The 19,420-nt window shown below is 36.8% G+C and overlaps 1 protein-coding gene across 1 annotated transcript; it reads right to left on the reverse strand.

Moving 5' to 3' along the window:
- Positions 1–1,806: 1,806 nt before the first annotated feature.
- LOC149839471 (RING-H2 finger protein ATL66-like) lies at positions 1,807–2,310 on the reverse strand. The gene has a single exon (XM_090004876.1). The coding sequence runs from the start codon at positions 2,308–2,310 to the stop codon at positions 1,807–1,809; it is 504 nt and encodes a 167-aa protein (XP_089861002.1).
- Between the last annotated feature and the right edge of the window lie 17,110 nt (positions 2,311–19,420).

A 19,420-nucleotide genomic window follows, 5' to 3' on the forward strand; every position in this document is an offset into this window, starting at 1 on the left:
GAGGATATCTTTGTGGATGTAGGTCTCTGATCAAACCACGTTTACTATTCGATAATTTCTTCTTTTTCAATACCTCTGCACTTGTTTAACTGGTAATAGTGTAGAACATTTGCCTTAAAGAAATGTAAAGGGAACGGATATGGGCCAACAACTGAAGCAATCTTTCAGTATATTGAAATTAGTCAAAAAATCATGATTGGTCAGTAAACTAAAACTAAGCTATTTGTAATGACTAAAACTACCAATTGTTTTTTCTACATTTTGGAGCAGCCAGGTCCTATAATCAGTGAAGATCCGATCCATCTACTGAGGGACGGGTACATGCTACTAGGGTTGGAAAACGGGAATTGTGTCTGGACCTGTCCAGCATATGCAGATCAACTGCAATGCCCCCGTGGACTCTACCAGATCCAACTCCAGTAGGACAATAATTTTCCACATAGAACAAACCGTATTTAGTTGAAATGGCCGTATGGTAGGTCCAACCTCACGTCAAAACAACATATAAAACCATTACAACCAGGGGCGTAGCTAGGATTCATGTGAGGGGGGGGGGGCAAACAGGGGTGCAGCAAAAAAAATTTTATTTGTGTGATAGTCGGGGGTTCGGGGGCAGCGCCCCCGAAAAAATTTTTTTTTGAGATAAAATAAAAATGGCTACAATTATTAATAAAAATCTATTTCATATGGACAAATCAAACTATTTGCTGCAGTCAGGGCTGGGCTAAAAAATGGATAAAAATCTATTTCATATGGAATCAGGGCAGGGCTAGGACTGGGCTTTTAAAAAAAAAAGAAATTTAACTGTTTGGGGAGGCAGGACTGGGCTACAGCCCAGTCCTGCCCCCCCCTAGCTACGCCCCTGATTACAACACAATCAGAACGTTATAGATCACTGTCAAAATGTTTCATTTTTACATGTACTGCATAGCATATGACAAGGCACCCTCAATTATTTCTAAATGTAAAGAGAAGGAAAATTATCAATTTTTCAAGATTCTCTCTCTCTCTCTCATTATAATTATTTCTATCCAGCAAACACTCTCCACCACATATATTTAATCTTTTCCAAAGACAATGATGGGAACGACATTGTGCTCTAATATTACATGCATAGGACCCATAATCATGCATTATTGGTGGCAGCTACATCTTTTTTTTGGACAGAGAAAGCTGGGGTTAGGCAGACCTCTACCAGTTATACAATCATACCTTTGAGATTCGAACTTGCAACGTCCCAACACAAGGTGAGGCGCACCAACTGTTCCTGCCAGACAAGAGGAGCCCCCCCTTGGTGGTGGGAGCTACAATTACTATAGGCCTATCTCTGATATTAGGGGCGTTTCTGGTTCCCACTCAAAATCCAGAATTTTCATGATTTTCATTGTTCATAGTGGTAGACTTTCAAAGTCCAGGAAATGTCTACGACCCATAATCATGCACTAATGTAGGTCTATGGTATTAAGTTCTCACTCAAAATCCAGAATTTCCCTCATTTTCAGTGTTCTTAGTAGTGCAAAATCCAGAATTTCTCTGTTTTTCAATGTGAATAATAATACAACATTTCAGAGTCCAGGAAACTATGGGTTTTTGGTGGTATTCAGGCATAATCAAGGACAAGAGAACAATTATAATTGTGAATGTAGACATGCCTCCTAACGTGATTTAACCAAGTTGAATGTGTGGATCCAAATTTTCCTTGTACATATGCTCTCTAAATTAATACAAAGTAACAAAAAATTCCCAATTTTTTCCATCTAAATCTAAGCAAAACACCATTGAGCTAATTTTAGCAATCTATTGAGATCAAGTTCGTACCGATCCAGTCAAGATCGCAACGATCGATGATCGACAGAGCGGGCAATTAGGCTGCTCACTTAGCCATTTATCGACGCACTCGGGATGCAAAGAGTGGTGGCATACTGGCAAGACCTTCACCATCTCATCTTCATGGAACACACTCAAGCATATAGCACATTGTGGTTCTTCAGACCCTGGCTGAACCAAAGATGACGACTTGTAGAGAAAGACTGGCAGCCTGCCCAGTGCAATTGTGTCTAGTCCCAGTTGGGTGGGTTGGACCGCGGGTGCCTCCGATGAATGGACGAATTGTTGTTGATGGTTCACTGCAAGTTGGCGGTATCGGCATGCCCAACGGGCATATATACATAAGAGAGTGGAGAGGAGAATGAGGGAGAAGAGGACTAGCACAACAAGTATGCTCCTACCATGGACATGACCATTATTGTCATCATGCTCCTCATAGTTCCAATGGAAGGGGTGAGGGTTCTGTGTGTTGGTGGTAGCCATGGAAGGAGTGAGGGGCCATTATAAACTTTTAAGGGGTTCTTACTAAGTTGGGACCATATAGACAAGGGTACCATGGTTTTGGTCCCATACTACCTAACAATTTGATAAGTTAATCCATGTTTGGTTAAGAAATACTGGCTATGAATTTGACATGTCAGATCAGTATAAACTTCCATGTTTGAAAAGGATACAAATTTGCTATAGTGGTTTGTACTAGAAAACACTATTTTTTTTTTTATATTTCACTTTTTTATGTTGATCTAACCTTATAGAAATGATCTGCATAGTTCTTTTAGTAGAAAATAGGTTCTGGATTACCTTTTACAACATGCAAGTTGGTTTTCCAAAGGCTTAAAAAAAATCAACGCTGCACAATGTATCAAAATTTCATAATAAAAAAAGTCATATTTTCACATTAAAAAAGACGATCTTAAGTGCCATCTCTAGCAAAAAAAAAATATACCGAATCCATCTATAAAGTCAGATTGAGTGGATGCAACTTTCATGTATGATTTTTCAGCAAGATTGTAAAGACAGTAGACAGTAGAAATTATATATCTGTGAGAAAAGTAATTCAGGAAAAAATGTGGAAAAGGAATTAGAATACTGAAGTATTTTAGGAGACGCAAAGGAGACCAAGTGGGACTCGGTTCACTGCTGTACCGTGATCATGTAAATGAAAAACAAACTTCTCTTTATTGGAGTTGATTGATATCACGTATACTTTGTCTGCCTTTGCTGTTGTCTAAGTGTGGCACAATTCCTAAGGTTTACTCTATGCTCTGCAATAAAAATTAATAGTTGCTACGATAATTTCTTTTAGCGTGGTGTCCTTTTGGATTTTATTATATATATGCTCGTCTTTTATGACCAATTTCAAACACAATAGCCTTTTTTTTTTTTGAAGGCAAGATGGTTTAGTCAGACCCTTACCAGATATCGCTTAAGCCCCATGTGACAGAGGGATTCGAACATGAGCCGTCAGCTTGGCATAGGACCCAGATTACCACATGGGATACCACCTCGGTATAAAAAAAACACAAGCTACACCGTAAAAATTGAGACAACCAGACCAAATTCACAGACTTGCTGCCTGGACTTAATATACTGCTTGAAATCAAAGTTGTCAGTATCGGTATCAGCCCTGAATTGTTTGGCCAATGATTCGGTGAATCGGATCCTCAAGTGAATCGTTCTGAATCAGTTAAAAAATTTAAAAAATACTTCATATCAATAAGAACATGACACATGTTGCAACCATTAAATAATATTAAAAATTTAATTTAAAGTATTTTTATATTTATTAAAAAATAGCTGATTCAGGTCAGTATGATATGGATTTTCTGCCTATACGATACAGGCCGATATACTGACAACATTGCTTGAAATAGATACCTACCGAACACTTAACTATTTGGTACAACCAACATAACAAGTTATATATATATATCATCTATGCTGTCAAAAGCTATAGGTGCTACCAAGTCGGTAAACCCTTAAAAAGACTAGTCAAAAAATATACGGGACTAGTTGGACTAGTCGGTACCCCAACTAAATATAAAAAGGTACACAAAATATACATAAAAATATGTTTAATTCTTTTACTAATAAGATGATTTTATTAAACAAGTAGAAAATTACACATGCTTTCATAAAATATATTAATATACATAACCAGAATATATATATATATATATATATATATATACATATACACACACAAATATATATTTTCAATTATTCATGACATATTTAGTATAATCAACAAAATATGCTTTCGACCTCTCACAGAAGCACAATAACACATACATATATAAATAACATATTACATAATTCATAATGCTAAACACGCTTTCGAGCTTTTATGAAAAAATTCATCAAAAACAAAATAACACATACATAAAAAATCATAATCAATTAAAATTAATTGTACATGCTTTGAATGTTCCACATAAAAAACCCAAAAGCAAAGTAGCACACACACACACACACATAATACTACTACTACTACTACTACTAATAATAATAATAACAACTAAGCATGTTTTCACAAAATAAATCACACATAAATATACATATAATTATATATATACAAAATAATATATATATAAATAATTAATAACTAAACTGCCCTCGTGCAAGGGCGGAGGTAGCCTAGTTGCCGACTAAGTACCTTAGTCGGTGCCTAGTTGGCAAAATTGGTACTTTTTAAGGCACTCACCTAAGAATTGCAAAGCCTAGGGGTTTTACTTAGCCTAGACCGACTAGGTTTGACTAGTGGGTGCCTAGTCAGGGCTTTTGACTATATAGTATTTCTTACAGTTGATCAGACTTCCAATTGATTTAGAAAATTCAGTTTCATTTGTTTTTGTTTCCCACAATTCTAACCCTATTGATGTGATCCATATACATGCTATGTTTTGTGGGGATTGGCACTTGGATCACTGGATTCCAATATTAGAGCATGTTTTCCAGCAATTAAAAATTAACGGCTCTTTAAATCTATCAAAGTTTTTAGCTCAAAAGAACATGTTTCTTTAACAAAAAAGTTCAATCCAAGGGTCGATCCCATTGAATCGAGCATGCTGAACACATCTGTGACATCAGGAGTCAAAACAACTTACAAACATGAGATCATAGGTTGATCATATTTCTAATGGACTTAAATAAATAAATAAATAAATACACACACTATTGTTCATGCGGTACCAATGTGTTCAATCTCACTTCATCATGCATTTTCAAGTAGATCTAACCATATAGATGGGATTAACATTTTTTATTTAGTACAAATCATGTTTTTATTCTAACAAATTGGATGTGGAAGCCCTTCTTTTTCTATAATTACATCTTGAAGCAATCTGAACCATTTATTTTTATCTTTATTTAAAATATAAGGGATATTTAATTTTTTTTAGTTGAAGATATTTTCTAAAGTAAATGAATCATGATAATCTATCCATACAATCATATTTGCTAAAAAATGCACGAGTAGTGATATATATATATATATATATATATATATATATATATATATATATATATATATATATATATATATATATATATATATATATATATATATATAGAGAGAGAGAGAGAGAGAGAGAGAGAGAGAGAGAGAGAGAGAGAGAGAGAGAGAGAGAGAGCAAATTTGATCATGGATACACGAGGAACAAAATGCCTTTTTTCTTTTCTTTTTCACTTTTTTTTGTTATTTTTCATGAAATTAACCTTACAAAAACGACATACATGGTTTTCTTTGTAAGAATTGGCTAGTGGATCGTTCAATTATGACATGTAGGTATGTGGTTATAAGGCATTACAAATCAATGGCGTACAATGTCTAATACTATCTCAGATCATAAAATCAAATCCAATCCCTAGCATTTAAAACATGGTAAACACATCTATGAGGTCTGCTTGGATCAAAACAACCTATGATTTTCATAGGCGAGATAACGCCATAGCGCCATTGCCAACTGTTATATATATATATATATATATATATATATGGTGGTTATATGCCATGATATCAAACAGTGGTACACACTCTTGTTTGTATGAATCTACTCACCAAATGTTAACGTCATAGCATATATATATATGGTGGCTATGTACACTGATATCATTCAGTGGTACACGCTCTTGTTTGTATGAATCTGCCCACCAAATGTTAGATCTAACTTAATTCGCAAATATATTTAGCATAATTTATTTACTGTGTTAAAAGGCCTTTTTATGTACAACGCACCACAAGATTCCATTTTTGATATGGTGAAAAATCTATGCCTCACAATTCATGAAGATAGAGTTGATTTTCAAATTGCAAATGGGGGGGTTTTCAAATTGTTTTTCCCAAATCTAACCATGCAGATGAGTTTGGCATGGTCAATTTTGGGAAATGGCAGTTAAATAAGTTTTTTTCGATAAAAAACATGATTTTTTAAGCTTTGAATATTTATGATATTTATAAACACTTTACACATTTTCAAACCTTATAAAAACCTACATGTGCATCTGAATCGAATAATGCAAGAGTCCATTCCTATAAAATCAAACACTTAGAATACATTTATACTTAGTTTTGAGAAAAAGCATAGAAAAGAACCCTTCAAAAGCCTCATAGGTAGTAGTAGGCATAGACCGGTGTAGGCAGCTACTCTCTCTCTATATATTATATATGTGGTGGTTATGTACCATGATATCACAGAGTGGTACACACTCTAGTTTGTATGAATCTGCCCACCAAATTTAGATCTAACTTGATTTACAGATATATTTAGCATACTTTATTTACTATGTTAAAAAACTTTATTATGTCTAATACACCACAAGATTTCATTTTTGAGATAGTGAAAAATCAATGGCTCACAATTCATGAAGATACAGGTGATTTTCAAATTGCATTAAGACATTATTCTTTTAGTCAACTTGAACATATGAAAATAGCAAATAGAACATGTTAAATATAATTCATGAAGTTAAAAGGGTATATTTTATTTATTTTGGTCCACCTAACCCCAGCTTGCCTTTATAAGAAAAACAAGGTTATATATAAATCAAGTGTGTACCACGGCACCACAATAGAAGCACCATTAATTAGTGCTATATGAATTTCTTTCACCCCTATCTTACTCACCTGAATAGGAGTTGGTAGGTTAAGGACAAGACTGTCCATATCATACGATATTCATCCTGGAAAGATCACTAATGACCAACTGTTCCAGCTATTACTGGGTCCTACCAATTCCTTCCAAAGTCTGGACACCTAGATCGAGAATTTTCTTTGGGAGGCTTCATTTTTCATCCAACTCATTGCTCTTGCTTTTTTGTTTTTTTTTGAAAGCAAGATGGGGTTTGGCAGACCCTACCAGTTACACAACTATACCATTGGGTTTTGAACCTGCTCCGTCCGTGAGCTGCTCCACCAGACAAGCGGAGCCCCCGTTGGTGCTCTTGCTTTCCTTTTGTTTCTTCTTCCCTTTGCTTCAACATAGCTGGTATCTTCTCATGCATTCCCAGCTCAACGATCCTTTATCTCCTACTTAGTATGTACAAACCAGCTTCAATGATGTATCATATCATCATAATTATTTCATAATTGATTGAAAGGATACTATTCACTCATTCAATCATCATCATTTGTTTTTTCTTTTGGCTGTTTTTGCGCTCAACTTGGGAGCCGGAGATGGTATTTAGTAATAAATGCCACCTACCCTACAAGTGCTTGGAAACCCTGTTTTAAGAGGAAAATAATGGTGTTGGAAGTAGAGATGATCATTTCCAGCTATATCTTCATCTTCGTAAGATTGTTCTCGGTTAACTGAACAACCAGGAGCAGGGCCTTCTTTTCTCATACGGAAATAATGAGAAAAATAGGACTCCATTCTGCCCTCATTGAGCTCTTGCCGCTGATGATAGTCTGTTACTTGCTGCGGGAATTGTTGAAGCTTATACTGAACACATATAGGGCCTAGTTTGGATCCGGGTCCTATCCAACTATGACCATTGATTCTATCAGGAAGACTTCATGGATGCAAGTCAGGTTGAGATCAAGTTAAAAAATATCAACTGGTTGCCCTAACCAGTTTGAAGTTGAAACACACTTAGGAAATAAAGCTCACGCCCTCTGCAGGGGTCGTCAGTGAAACTATGTTCTCTGGTGCACCCCCCTTGTTTTCGCCGGTGAATAGCTTTTCCTTGGCTCGCCAGTGATCTGCGCCACAGTTGCCCTCTTTTCCTGTAGTGAAACTGGGGGTGTCAATGGGTCAGGTTTGGTTTGGACTCAGGTGATACTATACTTGAACCCGGTTTTCAGGTATGGTATTGGTCCGAAACCCAAGTCCAATCGGATCCACTATAAGAAAAACCATACCTTTACCTAATAAGAACTACATGAACCAGACCCGGACCATACCCAGTAATTAAAACCATAAATTTTTTATCATCTCTACATTGAAAAATTTCAGGTCTTAATCGGAACTCGAGTTGGGTCCCGGTCTGAAACAAAATTTCACAAATTATACTCGGGTCCATGTATTAATCCGACATTTGGGTTCAGACCTGGGTCTTAATCCGGTCTTATTATTTATCACCACACCCTGACCCTAGGGTCCAGTCCGGGTAAACCGGACCCGTTGACACCCCTAAGTGAAACACGCCATGTGGAGTTTTATTTTGGCATTTTCTGAAATTACAATCACACCCTGGTATTTTCAAGAAAAAACATAATAACACTGACCTGCTCTAAGCTTGATGGCATCATGTAACCAAACATGCTCATTTTTGCCATAACGTTCATGGAGTTTATGCATTTGAAGAAGTGGCAGCTGCCAAATCCATGATTTAGTGTAAATACAAAGGAGAAAGGTTGTCACTTTGCATCCAAAATGCATAAACGCCCATCCCAGCACCCAGATTCCAAACAGGACGATCAAGGTAATTTGACCAAAATTTTACCTATTGGACCATCAAATGCATAAACTTTAGGGACATTTTTTTGCGGGTTAACTAAAAGTCAGTAATGATTTTGCAAAACCTGTTAACTCATGAAATGCCACCCATCTCAATATTTCTCGAGAAATAGACTATTTTACAATTTTATATTTCTAAAGAAATAGACTATCTTGCAAAAATTGTCTCCCCCATAAAGGCCTCCACTATATATTGCTTTCCCCATCAAGACCAAAGAGAGTACTTGTTTCATGGCTACCAAAGCAACATAATTGAGTCCATGTCTCAGGATATTTTATTATTATGCAATAGCATATGCTTGTTGGATAGCCTTAAGCAATGTTGTCAGTATCGGTATGGGCCCTGTATCATTGGGCCACCGATTCAGCCTGCCAAATCTTGGATTTGACAGAGATGGTAGCTGTCAAATCCATGATTTAGTGTAAATAAAAAGAAGAAAGGCCCTCACTTCCCATCAAAAATGCATAAACGCCCATCCGTGCACTTAGATTCCAAACAGGTGAACCACCAAGGTAATTTGACCAAGACTTTACCTAGGGAATGCATAAACCCCCACCCCCAGGGGCGGAGATTCCAAACAAGTCCTTACTCTTAGCAGCTACACTAAACTTTAGGGACATTTTTGTGCGGGTTAACTAAAAGGCAATAATGATTTTGCAAAAACGTGCAAGTCAGAGACTATTTTACAATATAACTCATGAAATAGAAACTGTTTTGCACAAACCCTCATTTTTGTTAGAATATATGGCACCAAATGAATACCAAAAGTGTAGTTTTAAGTAGTCAACAAAAAATTTAACCCAAAAGACATTGTCTGAGCTAGAAGTTTTTCGTTGGGTGGTCAGATTTTGGGTCTCGGAGAAAATGCTATGGTCTTGAAGGATGATCCATTTATTCAGACCAGTGGCAGAGCCAAATTTTTTTTGCTGGAGGAGCAGTCGTTCGTGGAGGGATAAAACTTAAATAAGCCTTTGAATTAAAATAACAATTGGTACAAACACAAACAACTAAATTTATGAACATAATAAGATAAAACCTTAAATTGTACTTTTAAACTAAAATAAAGATTGTTCACTTAAGAAATACAAACAACTAAATTCATGAAAATTTTACAATTGGCATCTTCTATTTTTCATATTTTGAAAACAATTCATAATTGCATCATCACTGATGGTATCAAATGTCTCATTCTCTATGTAAGTAACCAAAGCATCATTGATCCATTCATCTCCCATTCTATTACGTGGACAACTTTTGATATTGTTCATAGCTGAAAATGCTGTTTCAACACTTCAGTTACAATTGACAAAGTTAATGCCAACTTAATCAATAGATACACATGAGAAAATACAATATGCTTTTGAGTTGCTACCATCATCTCTGTTAGCTCTGCTAAAGATTTTAAACTTGAAAACTGATCATTGTTTCACATTTCTATAATATATATATATCCAATTGATTTTTAAGTCTAATTATGTTTACTCTAGAAAAGTCCTTAGGGTAAAACTCATCAAGACGAATAAACTTATCTTTATCAAAAACAGAAAAAGAATTCTTTTGATTCAAGCATTCCATTGAAAGGAGGAGCTCTGTATTTGCTTCAGTGAAACGATCATCCAACTCTTGAAGTTGCAAATCAATAATAACATAAAACACATCAATACGATAATGATACAATGTGATGATCTTTTCAATCTTATGTCTTGGTCGTCCTTGAGGTGTATATGAGTTCCCTAGATCATGAATCAAAATATCAAATCTTTTACAAAATATGAACACTTTGTTTATGAGAGAGTCTCACAATTGTCTCTCAAACCTTGAAGGCACTATTTTGATATAGTGACTAAACTAATAACATTCACAATGTCTTGATCTTTTCGCTGAAGTGCTTGTGAAAGGTCATCAGTTATTCTCAAAACTTTACACATCAAATGTAAGCAAAAAAATAAATTCAAAATCTTGCAACTGATGATATAAAATAATTGCATCTAAACTTTTTCCTGAATATGTATCTTCTGCAATAAAATCTAACACTTGAATAACAGGAGAATACCTACTGAGTAAATTAACCAAAGCATTGTAACGAGAACCCACCGAGTATCACCAGGTCATTTGAAACTTATTTCTTGATTAATCTTCGTACTGTTTCAAGTTCACCCAATGCAAGTGTTTAAGCAATTCACATAAATTCTGCTTCTCGAATAAGCTCAGATCTCTTGCATGAAGTTGAGAAAAAAGTTGACAACTTGCCTAATATATTGAAAAACACATCAAAACAATGAATTTTTTTTAGCAACACCAACTAATGCCAATTGAAGTTGATGTGAAAAAGAATGAATATAATATGCATATGCATTTTCATGTAATATAAGACTTTTCAATCCATTAAACTCCCCTCTCATATTACTTGCTCCATTATAACCTAGTCTATTTAAACTTGATATGCTTAATTTATTCTTACAAAATGCTTCTTCAACTACTTGTTTGAGTGACATAGAACTTGTTTTAAGAACATGCACAAGAGTAAGAAATCACTCAACCACTCAGCCTTTTTCATTAACAAACCGTAAAACAATAGCCATTTGTTCTTTAGTTGATACATCACGAGAATCATCAAGTAAAATAGAAAAAAAAGTATGTCTAAGTTCCATGATAATAACATTTGTGGTTTGTATAGAAGCAACCTTGACAATATCCTTTTGTATATCAGGAGATATCAATTTGTTATTTTCTAGAACACTTTTCAATACAACTTTATTAATGTCATCATTGATCTTTGCGAATATCTTCAACAACTCAATAAAATTTCCTCTATTAAGAGATTCTTCAGCTTTATCATGCTCTCGAAATGCCAATCCTTGACTTAACAAGTATCTGATTACATTAATAGTTGCCCAAAGGCGAAGTCTATATTCATCTTTCTGTCGAACACTTTGTTTATAATGTATAGCATTAATATATTTTTTTTGTTGCATCAAATTTTGACACTTCATTCGTGCTGAATTGTGAAAACTGCTAGAGCTTCCAACATGTTTATCAAACCTCTTCTTGTCTTTCTAGTTATCAAATCCTTCAGATACTAATGCCTCTGCACTAATCTTGTGCTTTTTGGCCAGAAAAGATAACACTGCAAACAATATGCTTTATGCTTACTTGTACTATACTCCAACCAATCCTTATACTCATCATGGCAAGCTGAAATGAACCTTCATTTTTGGTGGTTTAGTTGAAACGTACAATCTCAAGGTTGACAAGAACCTCAGATCATATATGCTCTATAAACATTATCTTGGATATTAGGATGATAACTAGAAATAGAAGGATGAAGTGCAGGGTCTGCAAGTAACTCTGATTCATCAATTTTTGTTTTACTTATTTTCTGATTTGGTTCTCCTTCTCGAGTTACAGAAGATTTATCAAAGATTGGCCTTTTCATTATAAACTTATTCATTCCTATGCAATAAAAAATAAAACAAAACAATGTTCTATGAGCTAAATCTCATTGCAAAAAAGGATCAAGAAAAATGAAAATGACAATCTTCTATGAGGCTAGTAATATGCCGTTATGCTTAAAACGTTAGTAATATGCCGCTAAAAGAATAAACACACAAGCATAAGCCGAGCCTTAACCCATCATCGTATGATCATACGAAGGGGCTCGGTTCCTCGCTTGCAGGAAACAGATGCTCCCTGCCTGCAAGCTGCAGAGGCAGGAGCAGAGACACCGTGCCCTACCTGCAAGGGTGCCAGGGGCAGAGGCCTCACCCCTGTATGATAAAGAGCAGCAGAGGCAGGGAGCAAGGGCTCCCTGCTTGCAAGGACAAGGAAGGCAGAGGAGGGAGAAGGGACTCCCTGTCGAGCCTGCCATAACAGAATAGGGGGACGCAACCCCCCCCCCCGATGGAAAGGAGAAAGGCAAGGGATCCACCCTTGTCGGCAACAAGAACAAGAACAAGGCAGGGGGGCGAAGCCCTCTACCGACAATTAGAGGAGGTAGGGGAAGCAGAGCCCCTGCCGACAATCGAGGGATAAGGGGGGCAAAGCCCCCTGTCGAGAAGGTCTCGCAGAGGCAAGGGGGTTGAAGTCCCTTGTTGGAAACACCATCAGAGGCAGGGGGCTGCCCCCCTACTGGGAAACAACAGAAGAGGCGGGGTGGTGGTGGTGGGGTGGGGGGGGGGGGGGGGGGGGTTCACCCCCTGTCGGGAACCAGGAAGAGGGCAGGGAGGCTTCGCCCCCTGCTAGAAAAACATCAAAGAGGCAGAGGGTAAAGCCCCTTACCAAAAAACATATGAGGGAAGGGGGGGGGGGGGGGGGGCTCGCCCCCCGCCGGGAAACAAGGGGACATGGGGCAGAGCCCCCTGTCAGGAAACAACTCAAGGCAAGGGGGAACAAAGCCCACTGCCGAACAACATTAAGAGACAGGGGCCCCCAAAGCCCCTGCCGACCACACCCGCCGGCTGGTCGTGCCCTGCCAAAAAATGGAGTGACAGGTAGGGGCTTCAGCCCCTGTCGATGGACTAGAAAAGCAAGAGAAAGGGGGCTGGGGAGGTTACCTGCGACGGTCGATGATTGGCGATGGTCGTCGATGAAAGAAAGATGACGAAGGAGGAGGAAGGTCCAACACCGGCGGCTCGCATCGTCGGAGCTTGTAGCAGAGAGGGACAAGCTCAGAGGGGGCACCGCAGGTTCACCGAAGGGAGGTCAGCAGCATAGTCACCGGTGGCTGCAGAGCACGGGGGAGGAGCACCGACGAATGTAGTCGTCGGTGACAGATGGGGACCGAAGGGGCAAAGCAGAGGAGAGAGGGAAAGTGGCGAGGGTTTTACCCCTCACCCCTTTCGGCATGCGTATTTTAAAGACGCAGGCTCTCGAATGATCGAGAGCTCAGGTCTGACTCGGATCTGATTCGTGTTCGACTTAAGAGAGCACCATCGACACGTGTCTGACACGTGCTCAACACGTGTTTGATTTTTTTTCTGACTCAATTTCTAATTCTGGGGTGGGCGACCTTCCACCCATGCCCACCCCTGGCTCAGCCATTGCCAAAAGATCCATTAACTAGAAAGTTGGCTAGCTTATCAATGTGGGATTGCTATTAAGTTGACAACATTTGCTTTCTTTGATGATTAAATTGCTCTTATTAAGGATAGAGAAATTTTGAGAGATACCAAATTATTTCGGTTATTACATTTAATGGTGGTTTTTTATAAGTAATGTTTCAAAGACAGCTTGGTGGTAAAATTAGTCAACTGACTTTTGTTTAGTTAAAAAGTGACTAAAATGCATTATTTGTTGTTTCGTTTAACAAAAGATCAGAAGATGAGTTGCTTAATAAAATAGGGACAAAAATATCATTTTGTATCTCACGTCGATATTTGAAAGAGGGCATTTTATAATGCAACCCCAGTAACCCCCCAAAATTTTAACCCAAATTTTTAGAAGATTTTTTTTGTAACAACGGAAACAATTATTTCATTGGGTTAAGCATTCAGGCGCATTATAGAAGTGTTCAAGCAACAACATTTGTTGTATTCTAAATAAATAATGACATCAAAGTTTTTAAATAACAAAAATAATAATAAATTGAAATTTAATCTGAGATTATCCCGGGAACACAATAAATCAATATCTTGATCGAAGTCTCATCCTGCAGCCGCTCATAAACCCTATTCTTCACTTGAAAAATGATAAATTTATAGGAATTAGACTACAACTGTCTAAGTAGAAAAATACTGTGAATTTAACAACTATACTAAGTAACAAGTATGCAAGGGATTTGTTTAATTACAAGCATTAAAAATGACATTAAGCATAGCACAAGAATTTGAACATGACTAAACTACTGCACATTGCCAATTTAAGTTTCTAGCGAGTATATATAAGCACTAACATGATCAAATCAACAATCACAAGAATAAAGAATTTGATCCATGCTAAGACAGGTAAAAATGCAAGGTAAATAATAAGAACTGAAGTATTACCACAACAACCTCTAGAATCTAACTAACATATATGGACAATAGCAGACTCAAATCAAACTCACGAATATACTGAATTCATTTTTATGTTAATTTAAACATTCACATGCTAAAAGTAACTATTAACATGTTAAAGTGCCAACCTACCAACTCCCCGCTCAACTGATGTACACAAGATATTTTTAGTTAGTGTTTTTCTTTCATTATCCTGCGAGTACACGCGGGCCAATGCAACCATAATAGAAGAGAACATTCAGGAGTTCATTATTCATTGATGTTTTATTAACCCGAATATTTTAACTGAAATTGTAAATCCTAAGGGAGCGATCAGTAACCGAGAGAATCTCCCAAAGGCCCAAACAACACAGAATGCATTCCTAACTTCTGCAAAAGAACATGAAGCTACCACCTAGGACACATTTGGTAGTCCGGGTCCCCTAACTTCGAGAACTGTGGACCAACGAGCCATTGCCGCTCGAAGCAAGAAACACATATCCCCAGAGTTTTGTACCACCTACCCTCTCCAAGGTAAGCTCGAATATGAGTGGGTTTCTCTTCTTATTAATTTATATTTCTCGATCAATCAGGGTTTTCCCTGATTTGAACACAGTTCTCAAAGACACTGAAGTTTTCCAAAATTTTGAATCAAACTACTTTAGAAGTAGATCTCCAATCATTCATACCTTAAATAGTTATGTTAACCAACGTTTATTATCTTACGAAGGTATACAACCCAATTTTTGTCTATTTGATTTCACAGACCCACTCAGAGTGCTCCGGTACCTTTAAACTAGTCGAGCATGGATGTCCCAGTAACTTTAAACCAGTCGGGCAAAAATATTTATATATTCCAATTTTCATGTGAATTCACCTTATAATTTTGATGGTCCATGCATGACCCTCAACACTCTGGCTTGACACTCATGTGTCCACAACAAATCGACCCGTAGGTTCGGTTACCAGATCATCATCATTATTTTTTTCAATAGCAAACTGCCGTAACATACCATTAGGTTTTTAAACTTGTAGCATCCCAACACAAGGTGAAGTGCACTGACAACTCTTGTCAAATAAACAGAGACCCGTTTGTTTCCTTTAGAAAGTATGCAATGTAACCTCAAAGATTTGGTAATAGAATTATATGCTTTTCTCCAAACACATTCACATTTGAACATTCCACAAGAGATACCACTTAGTTGGCATTTAATAATTTCAGAAAGTTTGTAGTTTGTTAGGCATTAGCACTTCAGAAAAATATGCCGCTTAACATGCATAAGAACATTGGAGAATAAGCATCTTACTAGTCATTTGAACATTCCAGATGATATACACTTAATGGGCATTTTGAACATTTTAAGAAATATGCATTTTAACCTCATAAATTTTGCAATTAAATATCAAATGGAATATCAACTCAATATACAACTAAATCGGCAATGAGCATCAGTTTAATATGCAGTTTCATATGACAATGATTAACAACCTAATATACAACTAAATAGGCATTTGTATATCAACTGAAGATGCATGTAATTATTAACTTAGATATTAACTTAATATGCAACTAACTAAATTCTAATTAAAACATGCTTCCAAGATATTTCCCAAAACAGATCACGCACAACAAAAATTTCAAATGCTTTGAAATACTCCCTACACACGCACACAGATCAGAGAGTTTCAAACAATTTATGCACATTTAGAAATATATAACCCAGTTTGTTGTTATTACTACATGATAACTTCGGGGGGGGGGGGGGGCACATGCATTTCAAAGACATCGTAAATGTCCTGATCATGGAATAATTACACTCTCTTATAACCTTTCGTTCCTATCGCGTAGCGATCTTTAAACTTACCCCCGAAAAGTAACAATGTTTTATATGCAGACCTTGATTTGTAGTACTGATCTTAGCACCAAAAATATTTTCTGTAATTGAGCTTAACATAGAAATTTTCTTTTTGCCATTGAACTTAATACACCCAATTATCTTGCTAATTCATGCACGGGGACAAGTAAATATCACGTATTAAATCTGAAACAAGGATGACACATAAACATTAAAATTTCAAAATACATGAATCAGGAGCAACCTCGTCTACTTAGAATGCAGCTAGATAGTGAAACAAAATTTTAGACTATAGTATTACTTGTTTGCAATAAAAACATTTCTGTAATGATAGTGACAAATGAGTCATTCAATATCAGAAAGAAGTGCCATGCAAATTGAACATTTTCTTATTGAGTCAATATCAGAAGTATTTTTATAGCCCATTTTGCAGAATACTTCCGGAACCCAAACACAAAAGCTGGGATAAAAGTAAAATAAAACTATATCTAGGTGCATGTATTTCAGAGTTTACCGAACCATGAACTCAGCCCTTTGTTTTTATGCATACGGCAGGGATGCACATGGTCTATTACATGCCTATGTGTTTATCCTGTGCAATCAGCAGAGTAAAATAGAAGTTTATTTGTGCATGTTTTTCTTTTCCTTGCAAAGATCCGGACTTAAATGGCACATGACTATAAAACAACACAAACGTACATCAAACCACGACACGGATCCTTCAAAGAAGAAAAGAATTACAGAATTAGAGGTAACATCAAAACACCAATCAATTGTAACCAGAAAAGTGGATCATATTTAACCAACAGAAAAACACATGTTTTGAGTATAGGCCAAATGCAATAGCTAAAAAAATATAAAACTATAAGTATATATATGAGTCCATGCACAACAGGGTTTGCCGAACCATGAACATAGTTCGTTGTGTTTAAGTGTTCAACAAGAATATAAGTGGTCCTAACACAGGCCTAAGTGTCTTGCTTGTGCAACCAACACAAGCAACTATAGGTCTATTCGTGTACATTTTTTTATTATCAGAGATCTAACCCAAAAACCAGGTACACTAAGAAAATGCAAACAGTCGTAATACTAACTATCATCATTAGATTTGTTAAGAATCACATAACCATCTTTTAAAATCAAATATAAATCTTATTTTTCTTATTCCTTTTTTTTTTTGATTTGGAGCTCACGGCAAGCCCACTGCATGCCCAAAATTTAGGGCATCCACTAAAATCACCGTGAAAACCCACATTGCATGCTTGAAACGTAATACACTTGCAAAAATGCAGTAAAATCCTACCTTTTCAAAGCTTTTTCTCTGATTTCCTCCCCTTGCTACAATGAATCTGGTGCAGCCATTCTCACCTTCAGCTCTTGACGTACTGCGAGTGGGCCGGTGTCGATGGGTGACCAATGGCGTCAACTAAATCACACGCAGAGATGGCAGAGTCAAGAAGGAGGCGAGAGAGGAGGAAGCGAGAATGAGGGAATGAGAGAAAGAGAGCGTGTGAGGGGACTAAATAGGGAGGGTGGCCCCGAAATGAAAGGAGGTTGGTTACCTCCCTCCCTTCGCCCTGTGGCTGCGCACACAACCCCCCCCCCCCCCCCCCCCACCATTTTATCGGGTAGGGCCTTTTTTATTTTTTTTTCTTTACTTAATGCACGGTGAGGTGCGGGGCGTGGATCGACCAGGTCCACGACCCATGATCTAGCCACGGTTTGGATCTGATATTTGGACCCATACAGATCCAACTGCAGATCCATATATATTTATTTATACTTAGTATTATTATTATTATCTTATTTTTATTTTTACACACACACACACACACATATATATATATATATATATATATATATATGGGCAAATTGGATCCATCTGATGATTCAAATCATTACAAGCTTTAAAATACTATATTCTTAATACATTTGGTTTATTCTTTGATACAATCTTGTGGGTCTTTCATAGGTTAATATGGATCCATTTACGTTATCTAAAAATTGACATAAGTTATTATGGGTCTAGGATCCATTGTGCTTCGTAAATCCCTTTAATAAATCCGGATCCAGGAATCCAAAGTTTTGATCATACTCTGATTTGGAACTATGGATCCAAATGAATTATTATGGATCCAACTAAATGTACATTGATCCTTATGGTTTCGATACTAGGATCCAGATTTATATTGAAGTTTCGATGTCGAAGATCCAATTGCAATATTGTAGATCCGAACATCGCCTAAGCTATACCAATTTTCACTTAAGTGTTGTAGGCCCAATATAGAAAATTTCTCATTAAAAATTTGATTTAAACTTCGAGGATCCAATCTATTTGACCAAAATCTATTATAAAATATTCAATTTAAGGTTCGCAATCCGATATCTAAGATCCAAATGAAATATCGGAGTTCTAAACAGGATATTAGAGATCCAACATTGAAGATCCAAATAAGATATCCGAGATCCAATTACGAATAAACAACCAAAACAATACAAATAATCTCGTACCAGCTTAACGACCTAAATTTCAAGTTTATTTATCTGATAAAAATCATGGGTATTACAGTTCCGCTGCTGCCGCTGACAGCCACCCATCACAATATTTGTCGAGATGAAGACCGCACCCATCTCGAGAAATGCCAAGATGGGTGGCTGTGTTGGCGATGCATGATGCAGCGTTATTATGTGATGCATGCAGATAAAGTAGGTTGTTAAATATAATAATCCTAGTGTTGGGCAGCTTTATGTAAATTACCATTAAATATATCATTATCAGAAAGCGATCACCATAGAGCTTAGTAA

Source organism: Nuphar pumila, chromosome 4, assembly GCF_984573655.1.
Source record: "Nuphar pumila chromosome 4, dmNupPumi1.hap1.1, whole genome shotgun sequence".
Taxonomy (NCBI): Eukaryota; Viridiplantae; Streptophyta; class Magnoliopsida; order Nymphaeales; family Nymphaeaceae; genus Nuphar; species Nuphar pumila.

What these genes read in the sequence shown, in the direction of transcription:
- LOC149839471 (XM_090004876.1), bottom strand. Translation starts at nt 2,310, where the DNA reads ATGGCTACCACCAACACACAGAACCCTCACCCCTTCCATTGGAACTAT.